The sequence below is a fragment of the Nematostella vectensis genome, chromosome 3 (assembly GCF_932526225.1).
Source record: "Nematostella vectensis chromosome 3, jaNemVect1.1, whole genome shotgun sequence".
NCBI lineage: Eukaryota > Metazoa > Cnidaria > Anthozoa > Actiniaria > Edwardsiidae > Nematostella > Nematostella vectensis.
Window position 1 is genome coordinate 2,338,690 of NC_064036.1, and position 23,424 is coordinate 2,362,113.

The following is a 23,424-nucleotide window of genomic DNA, read 5'->3' on the forward strand; positions in this document are numbered from 1 at the left end:
CCATAGGAGTCGACGGGAGAGGGGGGGGAAAGATCCCATAGGAGTCGACGGGAGAGGGGGGGGGAAAGATCCCATAGGAGTCGACGGGAGAGGGGGGGGAAAGATCCCATAGGAGTCGACGGGAGAGGGGGGGGGAAAGATCCCATAGGAGTCGACGGGAGAGGGGAGGGGAAAGATCCCATAGGAGTCGACGGGAGAGGGGGGGGGTTAAAGATCCCATAGGAGTCGACGGGAGAGGGGGGGGGGAAAGATCCCATAGGAGTCGACGGGAGAGGGGGGGGGAAAGATCCCATAGGAGTCGACGGGAGAGGGGGGGGGGAAAGATCCCATAGGAGTCGACGGGAGAGGGGGGGGAAAGATCCCATAGGAGTCGACGGGAGAGGGGGGGGGGAAAAATCCCATAGGAGTCGACGGGAGAGGGGGGGGGGGAAAGATCCCATAGGAGTCGACGGGAGAGGGGGGGGAAAGATCCCATAGGAGTCGACGGGAGAGGGGCGGAAAGATCCCATAGGAGTCGACGGAAGAGGGGGGGGGGGAAGATCCCATAGGAGTCGACGGGAGGGGGGGTGGAAGAGGGAGCATTTATGTTGTTTTTATTTTTTACGGTAACTGACGAACAGGAAATTTTACGTAAAGCGGGACTTTTTTATCAAACAATGCAGGTTTTTTTTAGACCCGGAGGGCATGCATGATTTTTTTCCCAAAATAACCCCTCCCCTCCCACTCAAAAATTAACTGGTCGCCTCTTTAGTTTAGTATCCCAATAATCTGCCCATCGGACAAGGGGCGGAATCTAGATTTCCAGGGATGCCACTCGCGAGATAATTATGGAGAATTTGCAAGCTTTTTCTTGGCATATTTAAAGTTCGTGTTTTCGCGTTGCCTCCCGTTGATGTATCGGTCTTTACGTGACCCTCAAGCAGCGTGCTATTCGACACAGGACTTCCAGCCCCTGTTAGCAACACCATTAAAGAACTAAGAGAAAATTAAAAATCATTTTTCCCCCTTGTTTATAGATGCCTGATTGGCGTAATTCTCTTCTCTCTCACAAAACGCGACTACTACAAATACTTACTCGAAGCCGGCCATGAGGACCAAGCACCAAACAGCATCATCAGAAAAACAATGCACTATGAGCGAATTGGAATATGTCGCGCGCCCGTAAAAGAATTTTCCCGTAAAAATACTTAATTCCAATTATCCGAGAATTTTAGGGCAGTGGGTGGTAAATAGGGTTCATGCAAAGGGAAGAGGCATGCTTGCTGCCCTTTATCAGTCACTTTATTTTTTTGTTTTTTTCGCCTGTCGAATAACAGAGCCCACAAGCTTATTGACATAACAATTAAATCTTGATAGGTTTATATGATTTTGTCAAGGAATAAATGAATAAAAGGTTATGTGAAAGGGAATATTGTTGTAGGTGATGGCACTTGCTATTGTTGGCTAATGACATGCCTTCTAAAACGCGAGAAATAAGGTCGCTAATTCATTTGAGTTACAATTATAAAATGATATAGAACTCGAATTCCACAATGTCAGTTTTAAAATTCTAAGAATCTATTTAAAAGTATGCTGCGGGCTTCCATGGTCAAAACAAGTGTAAAGCCAATCAGAATGTGTTTTGATTGACACAAATTTCAAAGTGTGGAAATTTAGGCCATTTCCCAAGCGCACCTTTCTCGCACTCTGATTGGCTGGTGAATAAGAAATAATATCAGTGTCTGGGAACTGACAAAGCGCGGTGGCATCCAACGAAGTGGTGACCATGATGGTGTTTACGGTTGGAAGGCGGAGTTGGCACACGCCCCACCACCCCGCCCCGCCCCCCAATCTAATTTAGGCCCTTGAAATGCAGCAATCCCTATTTGAGTGTTGAGACCGTGTTGGACCGAGAACTCTGTTGTTCAACTATCTGGATGGCCATTGCTGCTTTTTAGAGAAATCCCTATTGAGAAAAAAAAAACTTTAGATAAAATGCAAACGTGTTTCTAAATCATCGTGTCTTTTCTATGGGGGAAACTGTTAGGCTGCCTAACATTCATTATAACATTGCTTTCGACAAAGAAAGTATAAATACAGTACGATGACCAGCTCCGTATCCCTTCATATTTAAATTGCTCTATCTTTTTTGCGGAGGAAAGTTTCCAACTTCAATCGCTCAATATTGCCCTAAATGGATTGAAACTTCACAGAGATGTAAATAACAACTCCACAAACATGTAAGAAAAGTTTGAAGGAATTTTATTATATTTTTCGTCACAATTTGTTTTATTGTGATAAAGTAACTACGAATGAAACACGTAAAATACAACATTAGCTTGGGGAAGCTGTGAACAAACCAACAATCGTCAATGGGCTTTCGCTCGCGTGTCGCTAACAAATCAGTCTGATGAAACGGTCTGATAAAATTTTTCCAACATAAATGCCTCGACCCACACAAATACTGAAACGGCAAAATAGACAAAATGCCAAAATGTAGAGGATTAGGTGAGCCTAGAATTGGGTGATTTATTTTGATAATTTTAGTGCACGAGGGCTCAACAAAAAGCAGTTTTTATTTACAAGAACAAAATGTAAATGCTACGGCCGCCAATGCGTCGTTGTCGTTCTTTTGAGAGTTCTGCCATAATATCCCATGTCCCTTTGTAAGTTAGCCAGAGCTAATGATTTAACTATGGTTAATCTTGGCCGTTTTATTTAATCATCCTCGCATATTGATATATCAATCACAGGTTCAGTAATTATTTTAATATAGAATAATATTTTATCGAGCGCTAACAATATCAAGGAGGTTGTCTTTAAAATGAAGTTCTTCATTCAGCCGAATGACTGAAATAAAAGGCCCACATAATAAAAATTAACCGTTTAGAATTAAATATTACTGGGATTAAATGATTAGTGGAGAACGGGATAATCAAATCAATCCTTTTCGCGGCTTTATATCTGTAGTCAAACCAAAAACACATTATGGGCGCAGGGTGATAGGAAACTATTCCCACGTCCTCCGGGAAGCACGAAAAACTAAAAGCAATGTAAATCGTACACATTAACAGATATTCTTTCTTCTAAGCATTCGTATAAAAATTAGGACATTTTTGTTAAAGGAGGTATTGTTTTCATCTGACTTTCGTGACGCGGGTCAGTTCACTGTGCAGTAAACGCCGCTCATTTTAGCAACAAATACGAAAATCGCTTTGAAATAATGCTACTTCCTGAACAAACCATTGGATGAAATAAGCTGAATTTACATCTCATGAAAGGTTAATAGTTTTGTATTATTTAGGTAGTTTTGGATTGTTCAAATCTACAATATTCGAGGCAAAAAGATAAAAACAAATGCTGAGTGATACGGAACTGGGACTGCTACGGAACTGGTTATCGTACTGTACAGAATGTTTGTGAGCCAAATAATTGTTTAAGTCACCTTTTCTTGGAGTAGGTCATACTTCTTTGTCCGGACTTCATGTGCACCTTGGACCGTGGACCGGACGATTGCTGTGTCGGGAAAGGCGTCATTTAATGTTGCGGATTGGAGCATATGGTTGCAAGTCGAGGTGGAAAATCATTTTTTTTACCAATCATTCCCTACTACATTATTACCAGTAATCATTCCCTACTACATTATTACCAGTCATCATTCCCTACTACATAATTACCAGTCATCATTCCCTACTACATTACCAGTCAATGTTCCCTAATACATTATTACCAGTCATCATTCCCTACTACATCATTACCAGTCATCATTCCCTACTACATTATTACCAGCCATCATTCCCTACTACATTATTACCAGTCATCATTCCCTACTTCATCATTACCAGTCATCATTCCTACTTCATTATTACCTGTCATCATTTCCTACTACATTATTACCTGTCATCATTCCCTACTACATTTCCAGTCATCATTCCCTACTACATTATTGCCAGTCATCATTCCCTACTACATTGTTACCAGTCATCATTCCCTACTACATTATTACCAGTCATCATTCCCTACTACATCATTACCAGTCATCATTCCCTACTACATCATTACCAGTCATCATTTCCTACTACATTATTACCAGTCATCATTTCCTACTACATTATTACCAGTCATCATTCCCTACTACATTATTACCAGTCATCATTCCCTACTACATCATTACCAGTCATCATTCCCTACTACATTATTACCAGTCATCATTCCCTACTACATTATTACCAGTCATCATTCCCTACTACATTATTACCAGTCATTATTCCCTACTACATTATTACCAGCCATCATTCCCTACTACATTACCAGTCATCATTCCCTACTACATTATTACCAGTCATCATTCCCTACTACATTATTACAAGTCATCATTCCCTACTTCATCATTACCAGTCATCATTTCCTACTACATTATTGCCAGTCATCATTTTCCTATAACATTATTACCAGTCATCATTCCCTACTACATCATTACCAGTCATCATTCCCTACTACATTATTACCAGTCATCATTCCCTACTACATTATTGCCAGTCATCATTTCCCTACTACATTATTACCAGTCATCATTCCCTACTACATTATTACCAGTCATCATTCCCTACTACATTATTACCAGTCATCATTCCCTACTACATTATTGCCAGTCATCATTTTCCTATAACATTATTACAGTCATCATTTTCCTATTACATAGACATCATTGCGGACGTTAGCCGGATACTGCACCTTTTCCGATCTTGCTTTTTCGTAGGGGTTAAAGACTTCAGTACTTGGCTGAGCATTCTGGCCTAATGAGTAGAGAGAAAACAAGATTTTATCAACAAGGAGAGGTCTTAGGCTTTCACCAACAGAGATCCTAGGCTCCGTATCTCAGATCTCAGGCAATCTGGATAATTTTACAGCTAGAACCCTTTTGTCGCATTCTTGGAAACCCAAGGCGTCGCGGTCACAGGCACGAGAGCCTCCACCGCCTCATTCTCGCGCCTCGTTATGCTGACCTCGAGGCAATCTGGGTAATTTTAAAGCTAGAAGATTTTTGTTGCATCCTCTGGAACCCAGGGCGTCGAGGTCACAGGCGCAAAACCCTCCACTGCCTCGTTCTCATGCCTCTTTCGGCTGACCTTGACACACTGGGTACCCGAGGATGACTTTCTCAAAGTTATTTAACATGTTTGCCTCGGCTGGGCAAGCTTAGATATTAAGATGCACATAGGAGCCAATCAGCTAAATTCACGAACACAGAGGGTCCAGTTATTTCTGAAGACTGGGTGGGGACTAGGGCTGATTCACCCTAACTTTGTATTTTATTGTTCTAAATTCTCTCAAAAATACGTTTATAAAGCTACAATTGAATAGCCGTGTGATGACGTTCATTAACGCTGCAAAAAATAGACTCCCATCCAATGCATTATGGGGTATGTGAGCTGAGCAAGGGTGAGGTAAGCATTGCATCATGGGGCGGGTGAGTTGTGCAATGCATCATGGGGAGGGTGAGTTGTTCAATTCATCATGGGTAGGGGAGTTGAGCAAGGCATTATGGGGAGGGTGAGTTGTGCAATGCATCATGGGTAGGGTATGTTATTCAATGCATTATGGCGAGGGTGAGTTGTGCAATGCATCATGGGGAGGGGGAGTTGTTCAATGCATCATGGGTAGGGGAGTTGAGCAAGGCATTATGGGGAGGGTGAGTTGTACAATGCATCATGGGGAGGGGGAGTTGTTCAATGCATCATGGGTAGGGGAGTTGAGCAAGGCATTATGGGGAGGGTGAGTTGTACAATGCATTATGGGGAGGGCGAGTTGAGCAAGGCATCATGGATACGGCGAGCTGGTCGTTTCTTCGTGTCATGTCTCTCCTTACCCGATAGTTTGCTGTACTCTGCAGGGTTATAGTCAAATGGCACAAACTCTCGGGTGTCCTGACTGATGACGTCATAGGATGGCTCGTCCTCCTCGTCTGACCCAGCTGAATGCTGGGCCTCGTTTCCAGTCTTTTTCCTATGGCGTCTCTTTCTGCTGTTATCTTTGCCAGCACCCTTTATTGTGAAATTTGGTGATATAAGAGGGAGGCACGATAGCTCAATGGCAAGCAAGAGGTCTCAGATACTAATTAGGATCAGGAGGGCTACGGATTAGACATTGGGGACTGGAATCCCTCTTCTCCAAGGATGAGGACGTTAAGCCGGAGATATGAGAGGGAGGCACGATAGCTCAATGGCAAGCCAGAGGTCTCGGATACCACTCAGGGATAGCTTGGAATTAGTCAATGGGGACTGTGAAACCCTCTTCTCCCCAAAGAAGGACGTTAAGTCAAATGTCCTGTATCACACTTTACTTACAGTGACTCTTAGGATTTCATTATTGCCTCAGAACAAAAGAAGAAGGGAATATGCACTTTCTTGTGGAAGCTTGCGTTTAAAAAAATAATGGATGCTGCTGGGCGCAGCAAGGAACACATAACAATTGCCAACTAGTATGTCAAATACTCATCAAATACATTTAAAACAGCACATTTGTTGCAAATCGGTAAATCGCATTTCAGGGATGTATTTTGTCTTCGAAGCAGGACCAGCATAACGAACATAAATTTTTAGGTTGACTTCTGTAAATTCGCCATTTTGTTGATCAGTACGTAAACACATGCTCTTTAAGGGGGGGGGGGACCGGCTTCTTTTGTTGATGAGAGGATGCACTTGCAGATTCTGTGCAAAGGTTTGAATTTGGATCAATTATTTTTCTCATTTTTATAATATTTTTATCTTATTCGGTTCAAGTTCGGTTCGACGTATGCCGCCAACCCACACCACACACGATCAGATTCGACTCAGCGATGCGACCTTGAATCTAACACACTCGAGCCAATTCACTGCAAACTTTGTACCGTTCATGTACCTTTTTCCAAAACAATAAGTTCGACTGAATTAGGTTCATGTTTGGTTCGACGGATGCCTTAAGCCTAAGCGGGATTTTTGGGGGAAATAATATTACGTACCTTTTGCCGTAAGGGAGTGGTATCTTCAGGCTCACTGTCACTCTGTGAGCGGTCCCTCTTACCAGCTGTAACTGCAGGGAAAGAAAAGATTATATTTCATGCACGAGTTTGTGAAATAGTTAGTAATGTTATGCTTGTCTAAGATTATATTGACATAGCAAACACGCCATCATTTTAAGCCTCCCCTTAATACTTAGTCACACAAAGCACACATTCCCATCGGGTTATTCATTTAAGTAACTGATATATCTTTATAAATAAACTGTTGTCAAATGTTAGAATAACAAAGAAGTGGCTGTTCGCCACTCTTTAAACATGAAGTCACCTTTGGCATGATCTTCGTCGTCTTTGGCCACCTTGCCTTGCGTCGAGTTCATTGGTTGCTCTGTTGCATCTTTCCACTGCTGGTTAATCTAATTGATACACACAGGCGGTTTCAAAGAAGCAATTATATGCACACTCTTTTTTGTACGTTTTGGATAAATTTTTCACAGCTTTAAAGAGCTACGTGATGACTTTTCTGTGGGCCAACTCAATAACCCGCCATGGAAGCATGGAAGCTTTCCTAAGAAGCGCTCATCTTTGTGGTCATCATGGTTATCCACTTAATGTAATGCCCAAGATTGCATAGGATTTCAACCTCCAACGTGAGCGACAGGCAGGGGCAAATGGAAATAAAATGTACCGAAACACACTCGAATAACCATATATTAGTCAAGTTTGGGTGGCAGGCTAAAGGGTCCAGGTACGCCCCTGACAGGAAATCGTTCATGTGCAAATTACAAGCGAAGACGATAACACAGCCCTTTGAAAACACAAGCGTGGCAGGGGAACTTATCACCGTTGATAACTGCGTACGTACCTTAGCGGCATCAGCTTTGGGTTGGTTTCTGTTCACTTCTCCGGTGGAGCTGTCCGGGGTCTTGGTGGGCAACACCTGAAACACATTCGCAGGATAAAAAAAATGACGAAGGAAAGTCAGTCACATGTGAGGCACATTTTGATGCCATTTTACAAAAACTGGAAACAAGCGTCCAAAGATGAAAATCTAAGAAGGAATAATTTACATCATTCTGTTACACACTTTTTCTTATTTTATAAAAATAATTACACTTTGTATAAGCGTGCAAGTGCACGAAAATAAACAAATAAAAAATATTTTAGAAAACCTATATTTAAAAAAAATATTAAACTCACCACTTTAAAAGGATTTATGAATGATGCAGATATCCTTTTGGCTTTTTTCTGACCTTCCGTTTCAGGTGATTCCTTGACAAAAATAAATAAACACAATTCTATACTTCGTCTTCATTATTAGAAGCATGTTTGTCATCAAGCCATACTTTATAGAGTCTTTGGGTTAATTAAGTATGAGAATAACATACCTCTCGCTGGTCGAACAGGCTAATAACCGGTTTGACAACCTTCACAGGTGGCCCTATAAGCTTGTGACCCTCAAAAGGTGCAGTCCTCTTTAATGGAAGGCCTACAGAAACTAATAAAGTAGCATGTTTATATGTTTATATATATATATTTTATATCTGAAACAGCAGAAGGGTGCCCATCGTATTTCATATTTTCCCACATCACTCATACAACCATATATCCCCTTTCCCTAACGCCAGCACACTGCAGGAGCCTCTTGCTTCACATGTTCGCCAATATGCTTCCCCCTCCCCCTCCCACCTCCCCCTGTAGCTTATTCTGCATGCCCCCCTCCCCCCCACCCTCCATCCTTGTTCCCTTGTTAGCTTACCGTCTGAGAGCAGGCGAGGCCTTGGTCTTTTGCCACCGGCTGATTGTGGCCGTGTTGATGGTGATGGGGTGCTAGTCTGTGGGTACGAAACGTGCAAGAATAACAAAAATTAATAGAATCTCGGGATTCTATTAATTTTAAGAACTACTTATAAACAAAACACTAACCGTCTGTGGTGTCTGTTGTCGAGTCTCATTCGTCTCTACTGGAACTGTCTGTAATATCAAGCATGTTTACATAAAAGTAAGCAACCATAGTGACATCTCTTCCATCATTTGCAATGTGATATTATTTGACAAATTTGGCAGTTTCATGAACATGACAATTTCAATCATTTCCTTGTCTAAAAAATCCCACTATAATGTGTAACGTCTCAACCTTACCGTGGTAGAAGCATCTCTTGACTGAAGTATTAACTGGTGAACCTCATTTACATATTGCTTCACCAGAGTGGGGACTGGGTTGCAACAGGCAAGGACACCTTGGGGCTCCCTGTGTCAGAATAACAAGGTTGAGATTTGAACGGAGGTTGTCGGCCTAACACAGGGTACCCAATACATAACAGCAAGTTAATGACTGACAATATCAAAAAAGGATGTTCTACCCTCACTCACCTCGGCAACGTCTCGGCAATGGTGAACAGCATGTGATTGGGGAGAACATATCTAAGTCACGGAAAGCATAGCATATCAATCAAGAGGCCAGTGTCAATGAGAGAGCTGGGTTAAAGGGGCAGCGTCATGGAACTGTGCATGTCTGGAGTCAGTGTTTATTGTAGGCTTTTAATTTTCTACAAACAGTTGAACTTCAATGTCTTGTTGAAATAATAAGCAATATTTTATTGAGAACTATGTTAATTGAATATTTTTGGTCATTTCCTTTGAGTTTAAGTCTCCCACATATACCAAAGGCTCATAAGTCAATATTAGAATTTGACTGAAGTTCATTATTGCAATTATAATCAGAACACTGCAACGCTAGCAGTCACAAATTATAAGCCTCCTGTAAAATTGCTTATCTCTGAGCCTAGGTCGGCTGGAATAAAAATATTTTTGCACAGGTAACAAGACAGTTGTGTTAAGAGATTGATAAATTAGTGATTTGCTGTCCACTCACGTTTTCGATGCAAAATTTTACATTTTGCGCTATCCATAATCTAGCGTACCTGCATAAATTATTCTCACGCTGTGATGAAAATGCTCGTATTTTAGAGTGCACACAGCTTGGTATAGCATTATTTTACGATAAACACAAACATTTTTAGATGGACAACTCCAGGAATGATATTTATTTTGGTTTAGAATATAAATTTTGAATTTAGCACTCAGAGCAATTGTCCTGACATGGTCACTCGACAGCTGACTGATAACTGATTGTTCTTGAGCCTGGGGGTGGGAGGAGCTTTCGCTTTTATGGCGGGACCTGGTGTTTAAGTCTGATAAGGGACACATAAGTAACGACCTAGGATCCGTGACAAACTCTATCGCCCTCAAAAATGAGAGCAATGTAAAGCATCTTACATTCTTTTTCTTTACTTTCGCCCATCTTAAATTTCGCGACTTTCTTAAATTTCGCGAAGTTCGAGTGACTTTATTTTTTCATTTAAACAAAAAAATTAACAACTGAAACAGGACCAATATATTGAAACAAAAGCAACACGTTATTTCATTTAAAAGTCTGTCTTACAGAAAAAAGTATCCAGTGAACCAAAATGTTGAACGTGCATAAAGGCCTCTCCCACCATTGTCTTTTTTGATTTCTTGTCTCTAATTGGTTCTAATGATTTACCTAGGCAACAGTTCAAAGGGGTGCTTATCAAATAACATGACTTTGCATACTCCGTGCAAGATCCCACTGGGTTTGGTTGGCTATGTTTCTAAATACCTTTTCGAGTGACTTACTGTATTTTGTAACACATCGATTATCGAAAGCATATTGACCACCAGTTACACACGTGCTATCAACGTATTACTCACCCGTAGCTCTCGTCCTCCCGGCGAGCGATGGTGTCTCTCCACGCATACAGAGCACGGAATGCCCTTAGCTGGCAAATGACAAAATAAGTGGTCAAACACAGAATGGGACATAAATACTGTATATATGAATTACTAATAAATGTACTTCTTAAAAATCAATCTTTCACAAATAGCTAATCGTACTAACTTTGTCAACTTGTTATGATGGCGGGCAGAATTACCTGTACTGGGTTAAGGGGTCGGCGCTGCTTCGTATACAAGTTCATGTAGGACTCACTGGTGAACAAGGGTTTCTCGTAATGCTGCAGAATACACAACAAACAGAGTAAAGGCACGTAATATCCGTAATAGAAGACAATTTTGCAATTACTCAAGCAAGGGTGGGAGCACATTAGCTATCTGCTGGAAGGTAAAGGATTGTGTTTTGTCGCAAAAAAAACACACCCCTCCCACAATTTCGTTTTGCACATTCAAAATGGCAGCCTGCTTGCTAATTTTGCAATAAAAATAAACAAACATGCCATAAACAGACACTTTTTTGTTATTATTTACATCTGAGAATACAAGGGACTATTCACAAGGAATATTTAAAATAACCATAATAACCATACGCCATTAACAAGGATTTGTTTCACTTTTGAGTCTAGCCAATGGAAATAGATGTTTAGTGGGACTCAGTATTGCTTTGTGCGAAAAAAATGTGGGGTGATTCACCTTATTTAAAGCAGAATTTTAACGACAAAACATACTGTAAACCGGGAAATTTTCATGCCCATTTATTTCAATAACAGCAACTAAATCGCTCTTTGCCATACTTTTATTTTCACATACCTGGACTTTTTGCTTAAACAAACAATGGTTTTTCATTTTCTTGTTGTTTTAATTTGCGCGCAATGAAAATTCAAAAAGCGCAAACACATGTAGCGATAATATTAAACGTTGTAATTTTTACACGATCACGTTATATTTTCAGCTCACCTTTTGACAAACTTCCGTGCTACGGCTATAGACGGAGAGGAGCAGGTTATTGTTTTCGTTTCCTGTTCGTATGAGTTCATTGCGCAGCCTGTCATGGATGTACAACAAGTAGTGGGTATCTTCACGTGCGTAGCGGATCATCTCTTCCGGGAGCGGCCTAAACAAGAGGAAAGACCAGATGGTATGTTAAAGGGCGAAAGTATCAATAGGTGTAGAGTGGTGTCTCTATTTTAAAAGGTTAAAATTAGGGTACATCTAGGTTTACATTATGGTACACATACGTTTATGTTATGGTACACCTAGTTTTATGCTATGGTAAAAGATAAAGCCTCATTGTCACCAGTTTACTGCCAGTCGATTATGTAACAATCTCCGATAATTTTTAACGGAAAACACAAAAAAACATTTCAAAATCGTAAAAGCAGTGGGTTTATTGGAAGTTTCTTCGAGGATGTGACTGATAATTTTGAGAGGATGGCATGTTTAATAGCGCAGATTCTAATAGTTTCTTTTGTCCCTGTTAGGACAGGAAGGTTTACGCTATACCCAAGTTTAAGTTATGGTACACCTAGGTTCGCATTACGGTACACCTAGGTTTGCATTATGGTACACCTAGGTTCGCATTACGGTACACCTAGGTTTGCATTATGGTACACCTAGGTTTGCATTACGGTACACCTAGGTGTGCATTACGGTACACCTAGGTTTGCATTATGGTACACCTAGGTTTGCATTATGGTACACCTACGTTTGCATTACGGGACACCTAGGTTTGCATTACGGTACACCTAGGTTTGCATTATGGTACACCTAGGTTTGCATTATGGTACACCTACGTTTGCATTACGGTACACCTAGGTTTGCATTACGGTACAACTAGGTTTGCATTACGGTACACCTACTGAAGGTTTGCATTACGGTACACCTAGGTTTGCATTACGGTACACCTAGGTTTGCATTACGGTACAACTAGGTTTGCATTACGGTACACCTACTGAAGGTTTGCATTACGGTACACCTAGGTTTGCATTATGGTACAACTAGTTTTGCATTATGGTACACCTACAGTACTGACGGAAAGTAATGCAAAAGAAATTGGCTGAAGTTCGCTGAATTACCTCAAGAACATCCGAAAACACCTGAACTTTGGCAAATTTCGGAACGGCCAAAATTCTTTTGTTTTACACGCTCACAATCTTTGGTTATTTTCGCCTAAACAGCGATTTCAAGGCAAACAATTTCTAGCCGAATTTCTCCCTATTTCACCAAATTTCGGATGGGCTAAAATGTACAGCAGAAAATCCAAAGAATGTACAGATACTAAAATGTTTCTTGGCAGATCGACAGGGTTTTAAACACTTAATCACTTGCGAATACTGTGTTCTTGTATATTTGCAGGTATATTTCTTTATGAAGAAACTCACAGGACTGAACACTCTAATTCTCAGTTGATTGATTTTATAATCAATAACATTATGGTAACAGGTTCACAAAAAGTAGATTAGTCTACCGTATTCTCCAATCCGCAAGCTGGTACTGTTTGTCAGCTGTAACACCACAGAACTTCTTAAGGAGGAAAGCCAGGGAAAAACGCTCAAGTGCCAGCACACGCGACGCCTGGCCAGTGTCGAACATGTTCACGACATAGATACCAAAGTCCCTCTGCAGCCAGCCCACATCCATATCAGCTCCGTGAAATACCTGACAAGTCGTGCAAGAAACAGTAAGTTGAGGCTGAGAGTGTTTGACTCATGAAATCCAACACTGTCTAAAGACAGGATGTTAAAAATGTGTTATACCTTTTTGAGAATGTTAGGTTAAATTGGTGATGGTGAGGGCAGATGGTGATTAAGGGTGGGATGGATATTTCTCGTTACTTGGCGATTCGGTTGTTAGGCACGCGCGCGATCATCCAGGAACTTCACATTTTTAGGCTGGAAAATCGAATGGCGGGAAAAGAATTTAAGTGCATGCAATACTCCTAGCTTCGAAAACAAATGCCGAAACTGACGAGAAAGCGTAATAAAACAGCAAATACTGTAACCAAAAATAGGCGATCATGATTTTTCCCCTAGGGAACCTACTTAGCAACCTAAAGTGCTGATTTGAGCAAGAAAAAGTTGTTTCAATGCATATTTCACTGTTAAGAAGCGAGAGAATAGTCGATATTTTTGATAACAACATTCTTTCACAACATTCACATTTGTAACCAGGCTTTATCGCAATACTCCATTGCGCATGCGTTGATAGTTCTACTTCCGTTTTTCGTTTCCAACTCTATAATCTTTGAGAAGAGTGGACTGATCGCGATCCCCCTAGGCAAAGAATATTCACCTAGTTGCCGTCTACAAAACTACGAATCGATTTTCCGATATTTTAAAAATTAAAGAACTTATTTAGAAACGAGTAGGAAAATAAAAATTGTGCCAAAACTTTATTATTTGGAAGAATCAAAAATGCATATGTAACTTTGTAGGCACCCTCCTGAAAAATGTTATAAAGCTTCATTTATCATTGCAGATACTTCAACTGCTAAGATTATAGAATTTTTCTGTTGTGACCTGATGTGATGGCGTCATCCCCTGATGACATCACCAAAATTTAGACATTGATAAACAATGATGCCATGCCTAAATTCATTTTATTTAAAAAAATATTTAGAGGATTTATAGCGTTTGAAAGTTTCCTTAGCAACGATCCTCAGAGAAATGTCCCAACACCCTTTAAGTGTTCTACTACCTCTTAATCTAGTTTGATAAGTGAATGACCCATAATTTTCACCAACGTCACATGAACAAGGTATTGTATGTAATGAATGTGTTCTACCTTGAGTCTGAATTAATAAATGAATTGTGACTCACTACTGTCATGAGGGTGGATAGATATTGATAAAGTGTTTTTATCAATTAATATATTTTGATAAGTAAACAATAATTTTCACCAACATCATAATAGTAGGTATGTGAAAATAATTTAAAAAAATTGTTATACTGTACCTTGAGTATATTGGGATTCGTAAATGACTCATTAAGTAGGTGAAGGTCATTTCGTAGCTCTAGAGTGTCCACAAGAAAGTCATGATCCCGGGTTGAGATCTGCATCAGGCAGACAAAGCCCAGAAACGACCGGTATGAGTGGTGCTGCAATAGAGGGAAAAACATCATTTAACCCAGAAACGACCGGTATGAGTAGTGCTGCAATAGAGGGAAAAACATAATTTAACCCAGAAACGACCGGTATGAGTGGTGCTGCAAGAGAGGGGAAAAACATCATTTAACCCAGAAACGACCAGTATGAGTGGTGCTGCAATAGAGGGAAAAACATCATTTAACCCAGAAACGACCGGTATGAGTGGTGCTGCAAGAGAGGGGAAAAACATCATTTAACCCAGAAACGACCGGTATGAGTGGTGCTGCAAGATAGGGGAAAAACATCATTTAACCCAGTAACGACCGGTATGAGTGGTGCTGCAAGATAGGGGAAAAACATCATTTAACCCAGAAACGACCGGTATGAGTGGTGCTGCAAGATAGGGGAAAAACATCATTTAACCCAGTAACGACCGGTATGAGTGGTGCTGCAATAGAGGGAAAAACATCATTTAACCCAGAAACGACCGGTATGAGTGGTGCTGCAAGAGAGGGGAAAAACATCATTTAACCCAGAAACGACCGGTATGAGTGGTGCTGCAAGATAGGGGAAAAACATCATTTAACCCAGTAACGACCGGTATGAGTGGTGCTGCAATAGAGGGAAAAAACATCATTTAACCCAGAAACGACCGGGATGAGTGGTGCTGCAAGAGAGGGGAAAAACATCATTTAACCCAGAAACGACCGGTATGAGTGGTGCTACAAGAGAAGGGAAAAACATCATTTAACCCAGAAACGACCGGTATGAGTGGTGCTGCAATAGAGGGGAAAAACATCATTTAACCCAGAAACGACCGGTATGAGTGGTGCTACAAGAGAGGGAAAAACATCATTTAACCCAGAAACGACTGGTATGAGTGGTGCTACAAGAGAAGGGAAAAACATCATTTAACCCAGAAACGACCGGTATGAGTGGTGCTACAAGAGAGGGGAAAACATCATTTAACCCAGAAACGACCGGTATGAGTGGTGCTGCAATAGAGGGAAAAAACATCATTTAACCCAGAAACGACCGGTATGAGTGGTGCTACAAGAGAGGGGAAAGCATCATTTAACCCAGAAACGACCGGTATGAGTGGTGCTGCAAGAGAGGGAAAAACATCATTTAACCCAGAAACGACCGGTATGAGTGGTGCTGCAAGAGAAGGGAAAAACATCATTTAACCCAGAAACGACTGGTATGAGTGGTGCTGCAAGAGAGGGGAAAAACATCATTTAACCCAGAAACGACCGGTATGAGTAGTGCTACAAGAGAGGGGAAAACATCATTTAACCCAGAAACGACCGGTATGAGTGGTGCTACAAGAGAGGGAAAAACATCATTTAACCCAGAAACGACCGGTATTAGTGGTGCTACAAGAGAGGGAAAAACATCATTTAACCCAGAAACGACCGGTATGAGTGGTGCTGCAAGAGAGGGGAAAACATCATTTAACCCAGAAACGACCAGTATGAGTGGTGCTGCAATAGAGGGAAAAACATCATTTAACCCAGAAACGACCGGTATGAGTGGTGCTACAAGAGAAGGAAAAACATCATTTAACCCAGAAACGACCGGTATGAGTGGTGCTGCAATAGAGGGGAAAAACATCATTTAACCCAGAAACGACCGGTATGAGTAGTGCTGCAAGAGAGGGGAAAAACATCATTTAACCCAGAAACGACCGGTATGAGTGGTGCTGCAAGAGAGGGAAAAACATCATTTAACCCAGAAACGACCGGTATGAGTGGTGCTGCAATAGAGGGAAAAAACATCATTTAACCCAGAAACGACCGGTATGAGTGGTGCTACAAGAGAAGGGAAAAACATCATTTAACCCAGAAACGACCGGTATGAGTGGTGCTACAAGAGAGGGAAAAACATCATTTAACCCAGAAACGACCGGTATGAGTGGTGCTACAAGAGAGGGAAAAACATCATTTAACACAGAAACGACCGGTATGAGTGGTGCTGCAAGAGAGGGGAAAACATCATTTAACCCAGAAACGACCGGTATGAGTGGTGCTGCAAGAGAGGGGAAAAACATCATTTAACCCAGAAACGACCGGTATGAGTGGTGCTGCAAGAGAAGGGAAAAACATCATTTAACCCAGAAACGACCGGTATGAGTGGTGCTACAAGAGAGGGAAAAACATCATTTAACCCAGAAACGACCGGTATGAGTGGTGCTACAAGAGAGGGGAAAACATCATTTAACCCAGAAACGACCAGTATGAGTAGTGCTACAAGAGAGGGGAAAACATCATTTAACCCAGAAACGACCGGTATGAGTAGTGCTACAAGAGAGGGAAAAACATCATTTAACCCAGAAACGACCGGTATGAGTAGTGCTACAAGAGAGGGGAAAACATCATTTAACCCAGAAACGACCGGTATGAGTGGTGCTACAAGAGAGGGAAAAACATCATTTAACCCAGAAACGACCGGTATGAGTGGTGCTACAAGAGAGGGGAAAACATCATTTAACCCAGAAACGACCAGTATGAGTAGTGCTACAAGAGAGGGGAAAACATCATTTAACCCAGAAACGACCGGTATGAGTAGTGCTACAAGAGAGGGAAAAACATCATTTAACCCAGAAACGACCGGTATGAGTAGTGCTACAAGAGAGGGGAAAACATCATTTAACCCAGAAACGACCGGTATGAGTGGTGCTACAAGAGAGGGAAAAACATCATTTAACCCAGAAACGACCGGTATGAGTGGTGCTACAAGAGAGGGGAAAACATCATTTAACCCAGAAACGACCGGTATGAGTGGTGCTACAAGAGAGGGAAAAACATCATTTAACCCAGAAACGACCGGTATGAGTGGTGCTACAAGAGAGGGGAAAACGTCATTTAACCCAGAAACGACCGGTATGAGTAGTGCTGCAAGAGAGGGAAAAACATCATTTAACCCAGAAACGACCGGTATGAGTGGTGCTACAAGAGAGGGGAAAACATCATTTAACCCAGAAACGACCGGTATGAGTGGTGCTGCAAGAGAGGGAAAAACATCATTTAACCCAGAAACGACTGGTATGAGTGGTGCTGCAAGAGAAGGGAAAAACATCATTTAACCCAGAAACGACTGGTATGAGTGGTGCTGCAAGAGAGGGGAAAAACATCATTTAACCCAGAAACGACCGGTATGAGTAGTGCTACAAGAGAGGGGAAAACATCATTTAACCCAGAAACGACCGGTATGAGTGGTGCTACAAGAGAGGGAAAAACATCATTTAACCCAGAAACGACCGGTATGAGTGGTGCTACAAGAGAGGGAAAAACATCATTTAACCCAGAAACGACCGGTATGAGTGGTGCTGCAAGAGAGGGGAAAACATCATTTAACCCAGAAACGACCAGTATGAGTGGTGCTGCAAGAGAAGGGAAAAACATCATTTAACCCAGAAACGACCGGTATGAGTGGTGCTACAAGAGAGGGAAAAACATCATTTAACCCAGAAACGACCGGTATGAGTGGTGCTACAAGAGAGGGGAAAACATCATTTAACCCAGAAACGACCAGTATGAGTAGTGCTACAAGAGAGGGGAAAACATCATTTAACCCAGAAACGACCGGTATGAGTAGTGCTACAAGAGAGGGAAAAACATCATTTAACCCAGAAACGACCGGTATGAGTGGTGCTGCAAGAGAGGGGAAAACATCATTTAACCCAGAAACGACCGGTATGAGTGGTGCTGCAATAGAGGGAAAAACATCATTTAACCCAGAAACGACCGGTATGAGTGGTGCTACAAGAGAAGGAAAAACATCATTTAACCCAGAAACGACCGGTATGAGTGGTGCTGCAATAGAGGGGAAAAACATCATTTAACCCAGAAACGACCGGTATGAGTAGTGCTGCAAGAGAGGGGAAAAACATCATTTAACCCAGAAACGACCGGTATGAGTGGTGCTGCAAGAGAGGGAAAAACATCATTTAACCCAGAAACGACCGGTATGAGTGGTGCTGCAATAGAGGGAAAAACATCATTTAACCCAGAAACGACCGGTATGAGTGGTGCTACAAGAGAAGGGAAAAACATCATTTAACCCAGAAACGACCGGTATGAGTGGTGCTGCAATAGAGGGGAAAAACATCATTTAACCCAGAAACCACCGGTATGAGTGGTGCTGCAAGAGAGGGAAAAACATCATTTAACCCAGAAACAACCGGTATGAGTGGTGCTGCAAGAGAGGGGAAAAACATCATTTAACCCAGAAACGACCGGTATGAGTGGTGCTGCAAGAGAGGGAAAAACATCATTTAACCCAGAAACGACCGGTATGAGTGGTGCTACAAGAGAGGGAAAAACATCATTTAACCCAGAAACGACCGGTATGAGTGGTGCTGCAATAGAGGGGAAAAACATCATTTAACAATCTTTGAAACCTAGAAATGAACAGAATGACCACTCATGAAAAGATGAATCTTCAAGAGTGATTCCATGTTCTAATGGTGCTCTCAACGGGCAAAAAGGATTATTTCTATCATGTTCTAATGGGGATCTTGTAGTCAAATAGGGAATAATTTATCTAATCAGAATCAGTAATCAAAAAATGAGAGATTAAACAGACTTGAATTTCACCAACCAACCTGCCATTAAATACCCTACAGGATCTACATTTCAAAGGAATTGCAGAACAAACATTTTGAAGGAAAACAACATTTATGTCCTTTTGTATGTGGCTACTTGTACCGTCAGTGCATTTGCATTTAACACCTGGATGTTAAAACCTTGTTACCACACTAAATATAAAACAACGTTTAGCACAATGCCTTGCTCACCTCCAAATCCACAGCAAACTCTTGAGCTTCCATCAATTTCTGGCTGAGACTCTCCAGCTGTTCCACTGTCTCAACAAGTGTGAAGGGAGTGTCTTCTAGGCTATCATATAGCTATTGCCAGGACACACAAGTGGTATGAATCTTTTAAGGGTTGTGGTTCACATACACCACCACAATAACTAATTTTGTGACCGCCATACTGTATTTCCATATCTCATACTTCCTCTTATAAAAACTACACCCATGGATCCTTATATATTCATAATTATAGTTAACTGAGCATCTATTAGAATTTTTTTCATGACCAAAATAAATTCATCGAGTTAGAGGCCTCAATACAAACACACAGTTGGTTTAATGGAAAATGATGGAATGATGGCCATACTCTGCCAAAACGAATCATTTTAGACCTTTATACTGCATCCTTATACCTTGAGAATATTATTTCTATACACTTAACTATCTCACAATGTTATTCCAATAATACAAAACACCAAAATTCAGATAATACAAAACACCAAGACAGTTCTTACCTGTTCCTTTGCTTCCTTTAATTGTGTTGCTGGGGGCTCAAACCTTTGCAGCTCAAATTCATATGGATGAGAAATCCTGAAGAAAACAATTATCATGACCACATCAACATAAAGGATCATCACATTCATATGGATGAGAAATCCTGAAGGATTTCAAGGATTGCCATGCACAAAGGAGCGAAACGTTAAATAAAGAGATTGGGTGCACATACATGTAATGAATGACAGATGCCAGCTCTCTTTCCCGTTTTGAGGCAGATCTTGCTCAATGAATGAGCAATTACAAAACATTTTACTCTGTATTTCACCAATTTCCCAAGGGCTTGGTTGATTTGTCCATGATTTCAAGATTTTTTATAATTTTTTACCTCTTGTCCAAATAATTGTGTATTAAGTTATTCCTTTATATAGTATAAATTTGACACAGCATGTACATACCTGTTCACAGGATTCTCAGATGCTGAATTTACTCTCTGTTGGTGGATAAAGTCAGCAATGACAGATGGCACACTAAGATCTTCTGGGTTCTGCACTGAAGGGGCAACTGTTGGGAGCACCAATATGAGGGATTACAGTAGCTTTGGAAACTTTCAATTTAAATAACTGAATTGACAAAGCACCTTTGAAATTTCATCTATAATATAAAATACAGAAAATTGTCAACCTTCCTGCCCCCGCCCCCTCCTATATAGATAACAACCCTTTATATATAGATAACAGACTCAAAACTATATTAAAAGTTGTGCTTAAAACTATTACGAAGCCAAACCTTGATCTAATGGCTTAAGAGCATTTGGCTTGTACTTGATAATAGGTATAAATGGAGTGTTAGAGTTGTCAATCTTGTCCTTGAATTTCATCTGAGGTCGCTGAATGTTCTTGGCCAGGAGCAGGCGGAAATTGCCATCCTTATTATTATTATCCTGAGCATGAAAAAAGCAAGAACAAATAAAAAGCAAGGTGAATTCTAGCCAGTTATGAATTTCTTGGAAGGGGAGAAGTAAAAGGCTTTACTTTTCTAGCTTAAGATTCCCTCTTATACCCCACACAAAGAAAAATGTTTAAAAAATGTCACAGATTTTTTTTATATTTTTAACAACTTAAAAAAGAGAAAAAATAAGAGAGGTGCATATAAAGAGCATTGTTTTTGTTAATCAGGTAAGTTGTGGAGGTGTCATCCCAATTGCCAGCTTGCTCAACATTGTAGACAAGTTGAGGAAACTGAATATAGTACATTTTAGTAATAAATAATTGTGACATACCCGAGTCTTCCTGTTCCAACTAGAAACCATTGGCCCTCCTTGTCGCACAGCTGGACTCAAAATGGGTTTTCTGTTCTTACTTAATCCAGATGCTTCATCAAGGCTAGTGTCCTGTAAAATAAACCTTCTATATCATATGATGTCCTTGTAATTGTAAAATTGAAAAATACATAGGTTCACAAACTTTACCCCACCTCTCCCCCAAAAATGTAAGAATGACTAAATGATAGGTTTTAGCTATTTAGAGTTACTCTTTTCTGTACCAGCAGTGTTTTCTTATTACTTCCACTGAAATTGCCTAAATGTTATCAATATCAACAATTTAGGCATTTCATTCTAAAATACACTTTGTGCTAAAGATGTTGCCAAAGAGGGCTTCTTTTTCTTAACTTTGACTGTCAAGTGATAATATCCTCATATATTCCAGGATCAGTAACGCCAGCAAAATTCACGAACTTCTTTTTTGAAAAAGTTTAAGATTGTTTAGAAATGTGAAACATACAGCTAATATTTTAACTAAGATGTTACTGTACATACCACTTCTTCAAGCAGTGTATCATTAGCTTCCACCAAACTTTCATACAAGTCATCAACATCAACATTTGAGCAAGATGTGTTTCTGTTTGGCCACCTACATCTGACATGGAACTGCTTCAGAAGATCATGTACACTGCAACCCAATTAAAAATGAAAGTTAAATAAGATACAAACCATTAGAAGGTATTTTTAATAATTACAAATAATACAATAAATTTAATTGTAATAACTAGTTGTCAATCATCACCAACTTGTTGAGAATTCTTGTCCCTTGTGCTTTTCTGAATTCTCTGAAGTCAGAAAAACTGTAGTAGAAGTCATGATCCTCGCCAGCCTCAGGGAGACTGTTTGCCTTCTGGATTCCCCCAACAAGCAATCGTAAAGTTTGCTAAAAAAAGGGAATGCTGTTAAATTGTAGTACAGTATCTCCAATGCAAACACCGATTTGCAAAGCGCTCTGCATTGCACTATCACCATCGTATCGTACCTGCCAACTCTCCCGGTTTTCGCGGGAGACTCTCGGTTTTTAGCCTTCTGGCAAAAATATTGAAACTTCCTATACATTTTCTGTAATTTCCCGGGAAAATTAATCGTTAATTTCTTATACAGTTCATGTATTTGAAGAACAATCTCCCGTTTTTTTAGCTTTCAAGGTTGGCAAGTATGAAGTATGTATAATTATCACATAGCTTTATCACAGAGACTCAACGCACACGAGCATAACATGGGCATATTTTGGCCAACAACAACAAAACACAACCTAGAAGATGTGTTAATATCACGTGTAACCACATCACAAGTCGAAAAGGCAAGAAATAGAAGTACGAAAATGGAACAAAAAAAGCGCTTTATTTTCCCCTGTCTTCGTAACGAAAACCCTGATAAAACTAAATTTGCTAGCACGTGGACGGAACAACACTTTTTTTTATGGAACTAAGTTAACATATATCTTAATTATTTCTTTTGCGCGTCCTTGGTTTCGCAAGTTTGAGACAGAATACTCTAGAAACTTTTCATAGCAAATATCAGTCGCACTTGAAGTGGATTTGTTACCTGGGAGAACTCCTGAAGATCTCCTAAACCAGGAATGTCTTTTGGCTGATCTTGCGAAGGACTGTCCGCCATCTTGATTACATCCTCCGTTCCAGGGAAACGCGTGTTTTTAACACAGTTATCCCACAATGTGAATCATGTCACCCGAATACGACTTTCTCTCAGGTTTGAATAATGTTAACTATGTTTTGAGACATCTTTCACTGATTATTTCGCAGATTTATTTACCAATTGTTCGAAAATATAGGGACTTTCCCAGGGGTGGCCATTTGGTAAATACTGCATTTTCTGGTATCACCTGTTCATAGGACCATATGCATGCCTCTGTAAAGATGTAAAGAACATATGAAGAAAACGTTGTCGTTTCGGGGGTCTGGTACGGAGGTATCTTAGTTTCTTATCCGATACTTTTTCCATTGACTG

General features: G+C 40.6%; 1 protein-coding gene across 3 annotated transcripts; it reads right to left on the bottom strand.

Moving 5' to 3' along the window:
• Positions 1-1,263: 1,263 nt before the first annotated feature.
• LOC5504624 (exosome component 10) lies at positions 1,264-23,157 on the bottom strand. Of its 3 annotated transcripts, none has more exons than XM_032372965.2 (26): positions 23,002-23,157; positions 22,200-22,336; positions 21,949-22,081; positions 21,412-21,522; positions 20,919-21,072; positions 20,588-20,693; positions 20,150-20,225; positions 19,617-19,727; positions 14,686-14,829; positions 13,200-13,390; positions 11,690-11,846; positions 10,933-11,013; positions 10,712-10,779; positions 9,350-9,400; positions 9,119-9,227; positions 8,903-8,950; positions 8,736-8,811; positions 8,365-8,465; positions 8,177-8,248; positions 7,842-7,916; positions 7,305-7,392; positions 6,980-7,050; positions 5,849-6,023; positions 4,714-4,775; positions 3,425-3,495; positions 1,264-1,945 (listed from the first exon to the last, which is right to left on the bottom strand). In XM_032372965.2, the coding sequence occupies exons 1-26, from the start codon at positions 23,071-23,073 to the stop codon at positions 1,909-1,911; spliced, it is 2,577 nt and encodes an 858-aa protein (XP_032228856.1). In that variant the 5' UTR covers positions 23,074-23,157; the 3' UTR covers positions 1,264-1,908. The 3 variants fall into 3 exon arrangements, with proteins under 3 accessions (XP_032228856.1, XP_032228855.1, XP_032228857.1); XM_032372964.2 differs by having other exon boundaries at positions 8,365-8,474; XM_032372966.2 differs by having other exon boundaries at positions 8,365-8,474; positions 22,196-22,336.
• Positions 23,158-23,424: the final 267 nt, after the last annotated feature.

What these genes read in the sequence shown, in the direction of transcription:
- LOC5504624 (XM_032372964.2), bottom strand. Translation starts at nt 23,073, where the DNA reads ATGGCGGACAGTCCTTCGCAAGATCAGCCAAAAGACATTCCTGGTTTA. An exon ending in CGGGAGGACGAGAGCTACGG is followed by an intron (nt 9,401 to 10,711) that starts GTGAGTAATACG and finishes TCCGTGACTTAG; the next exon opens with ATATGTTCTCCCCAATCACA. An exon ending in GCCTGTTCGACCAGCGAGAG is followed by an intron (nt 8,249 to 8,364) that starts GTATGTTATTCT and finishes ATTTTTGTCAAG; the next exon opens with GAATCACCTGAAACGGAAGG.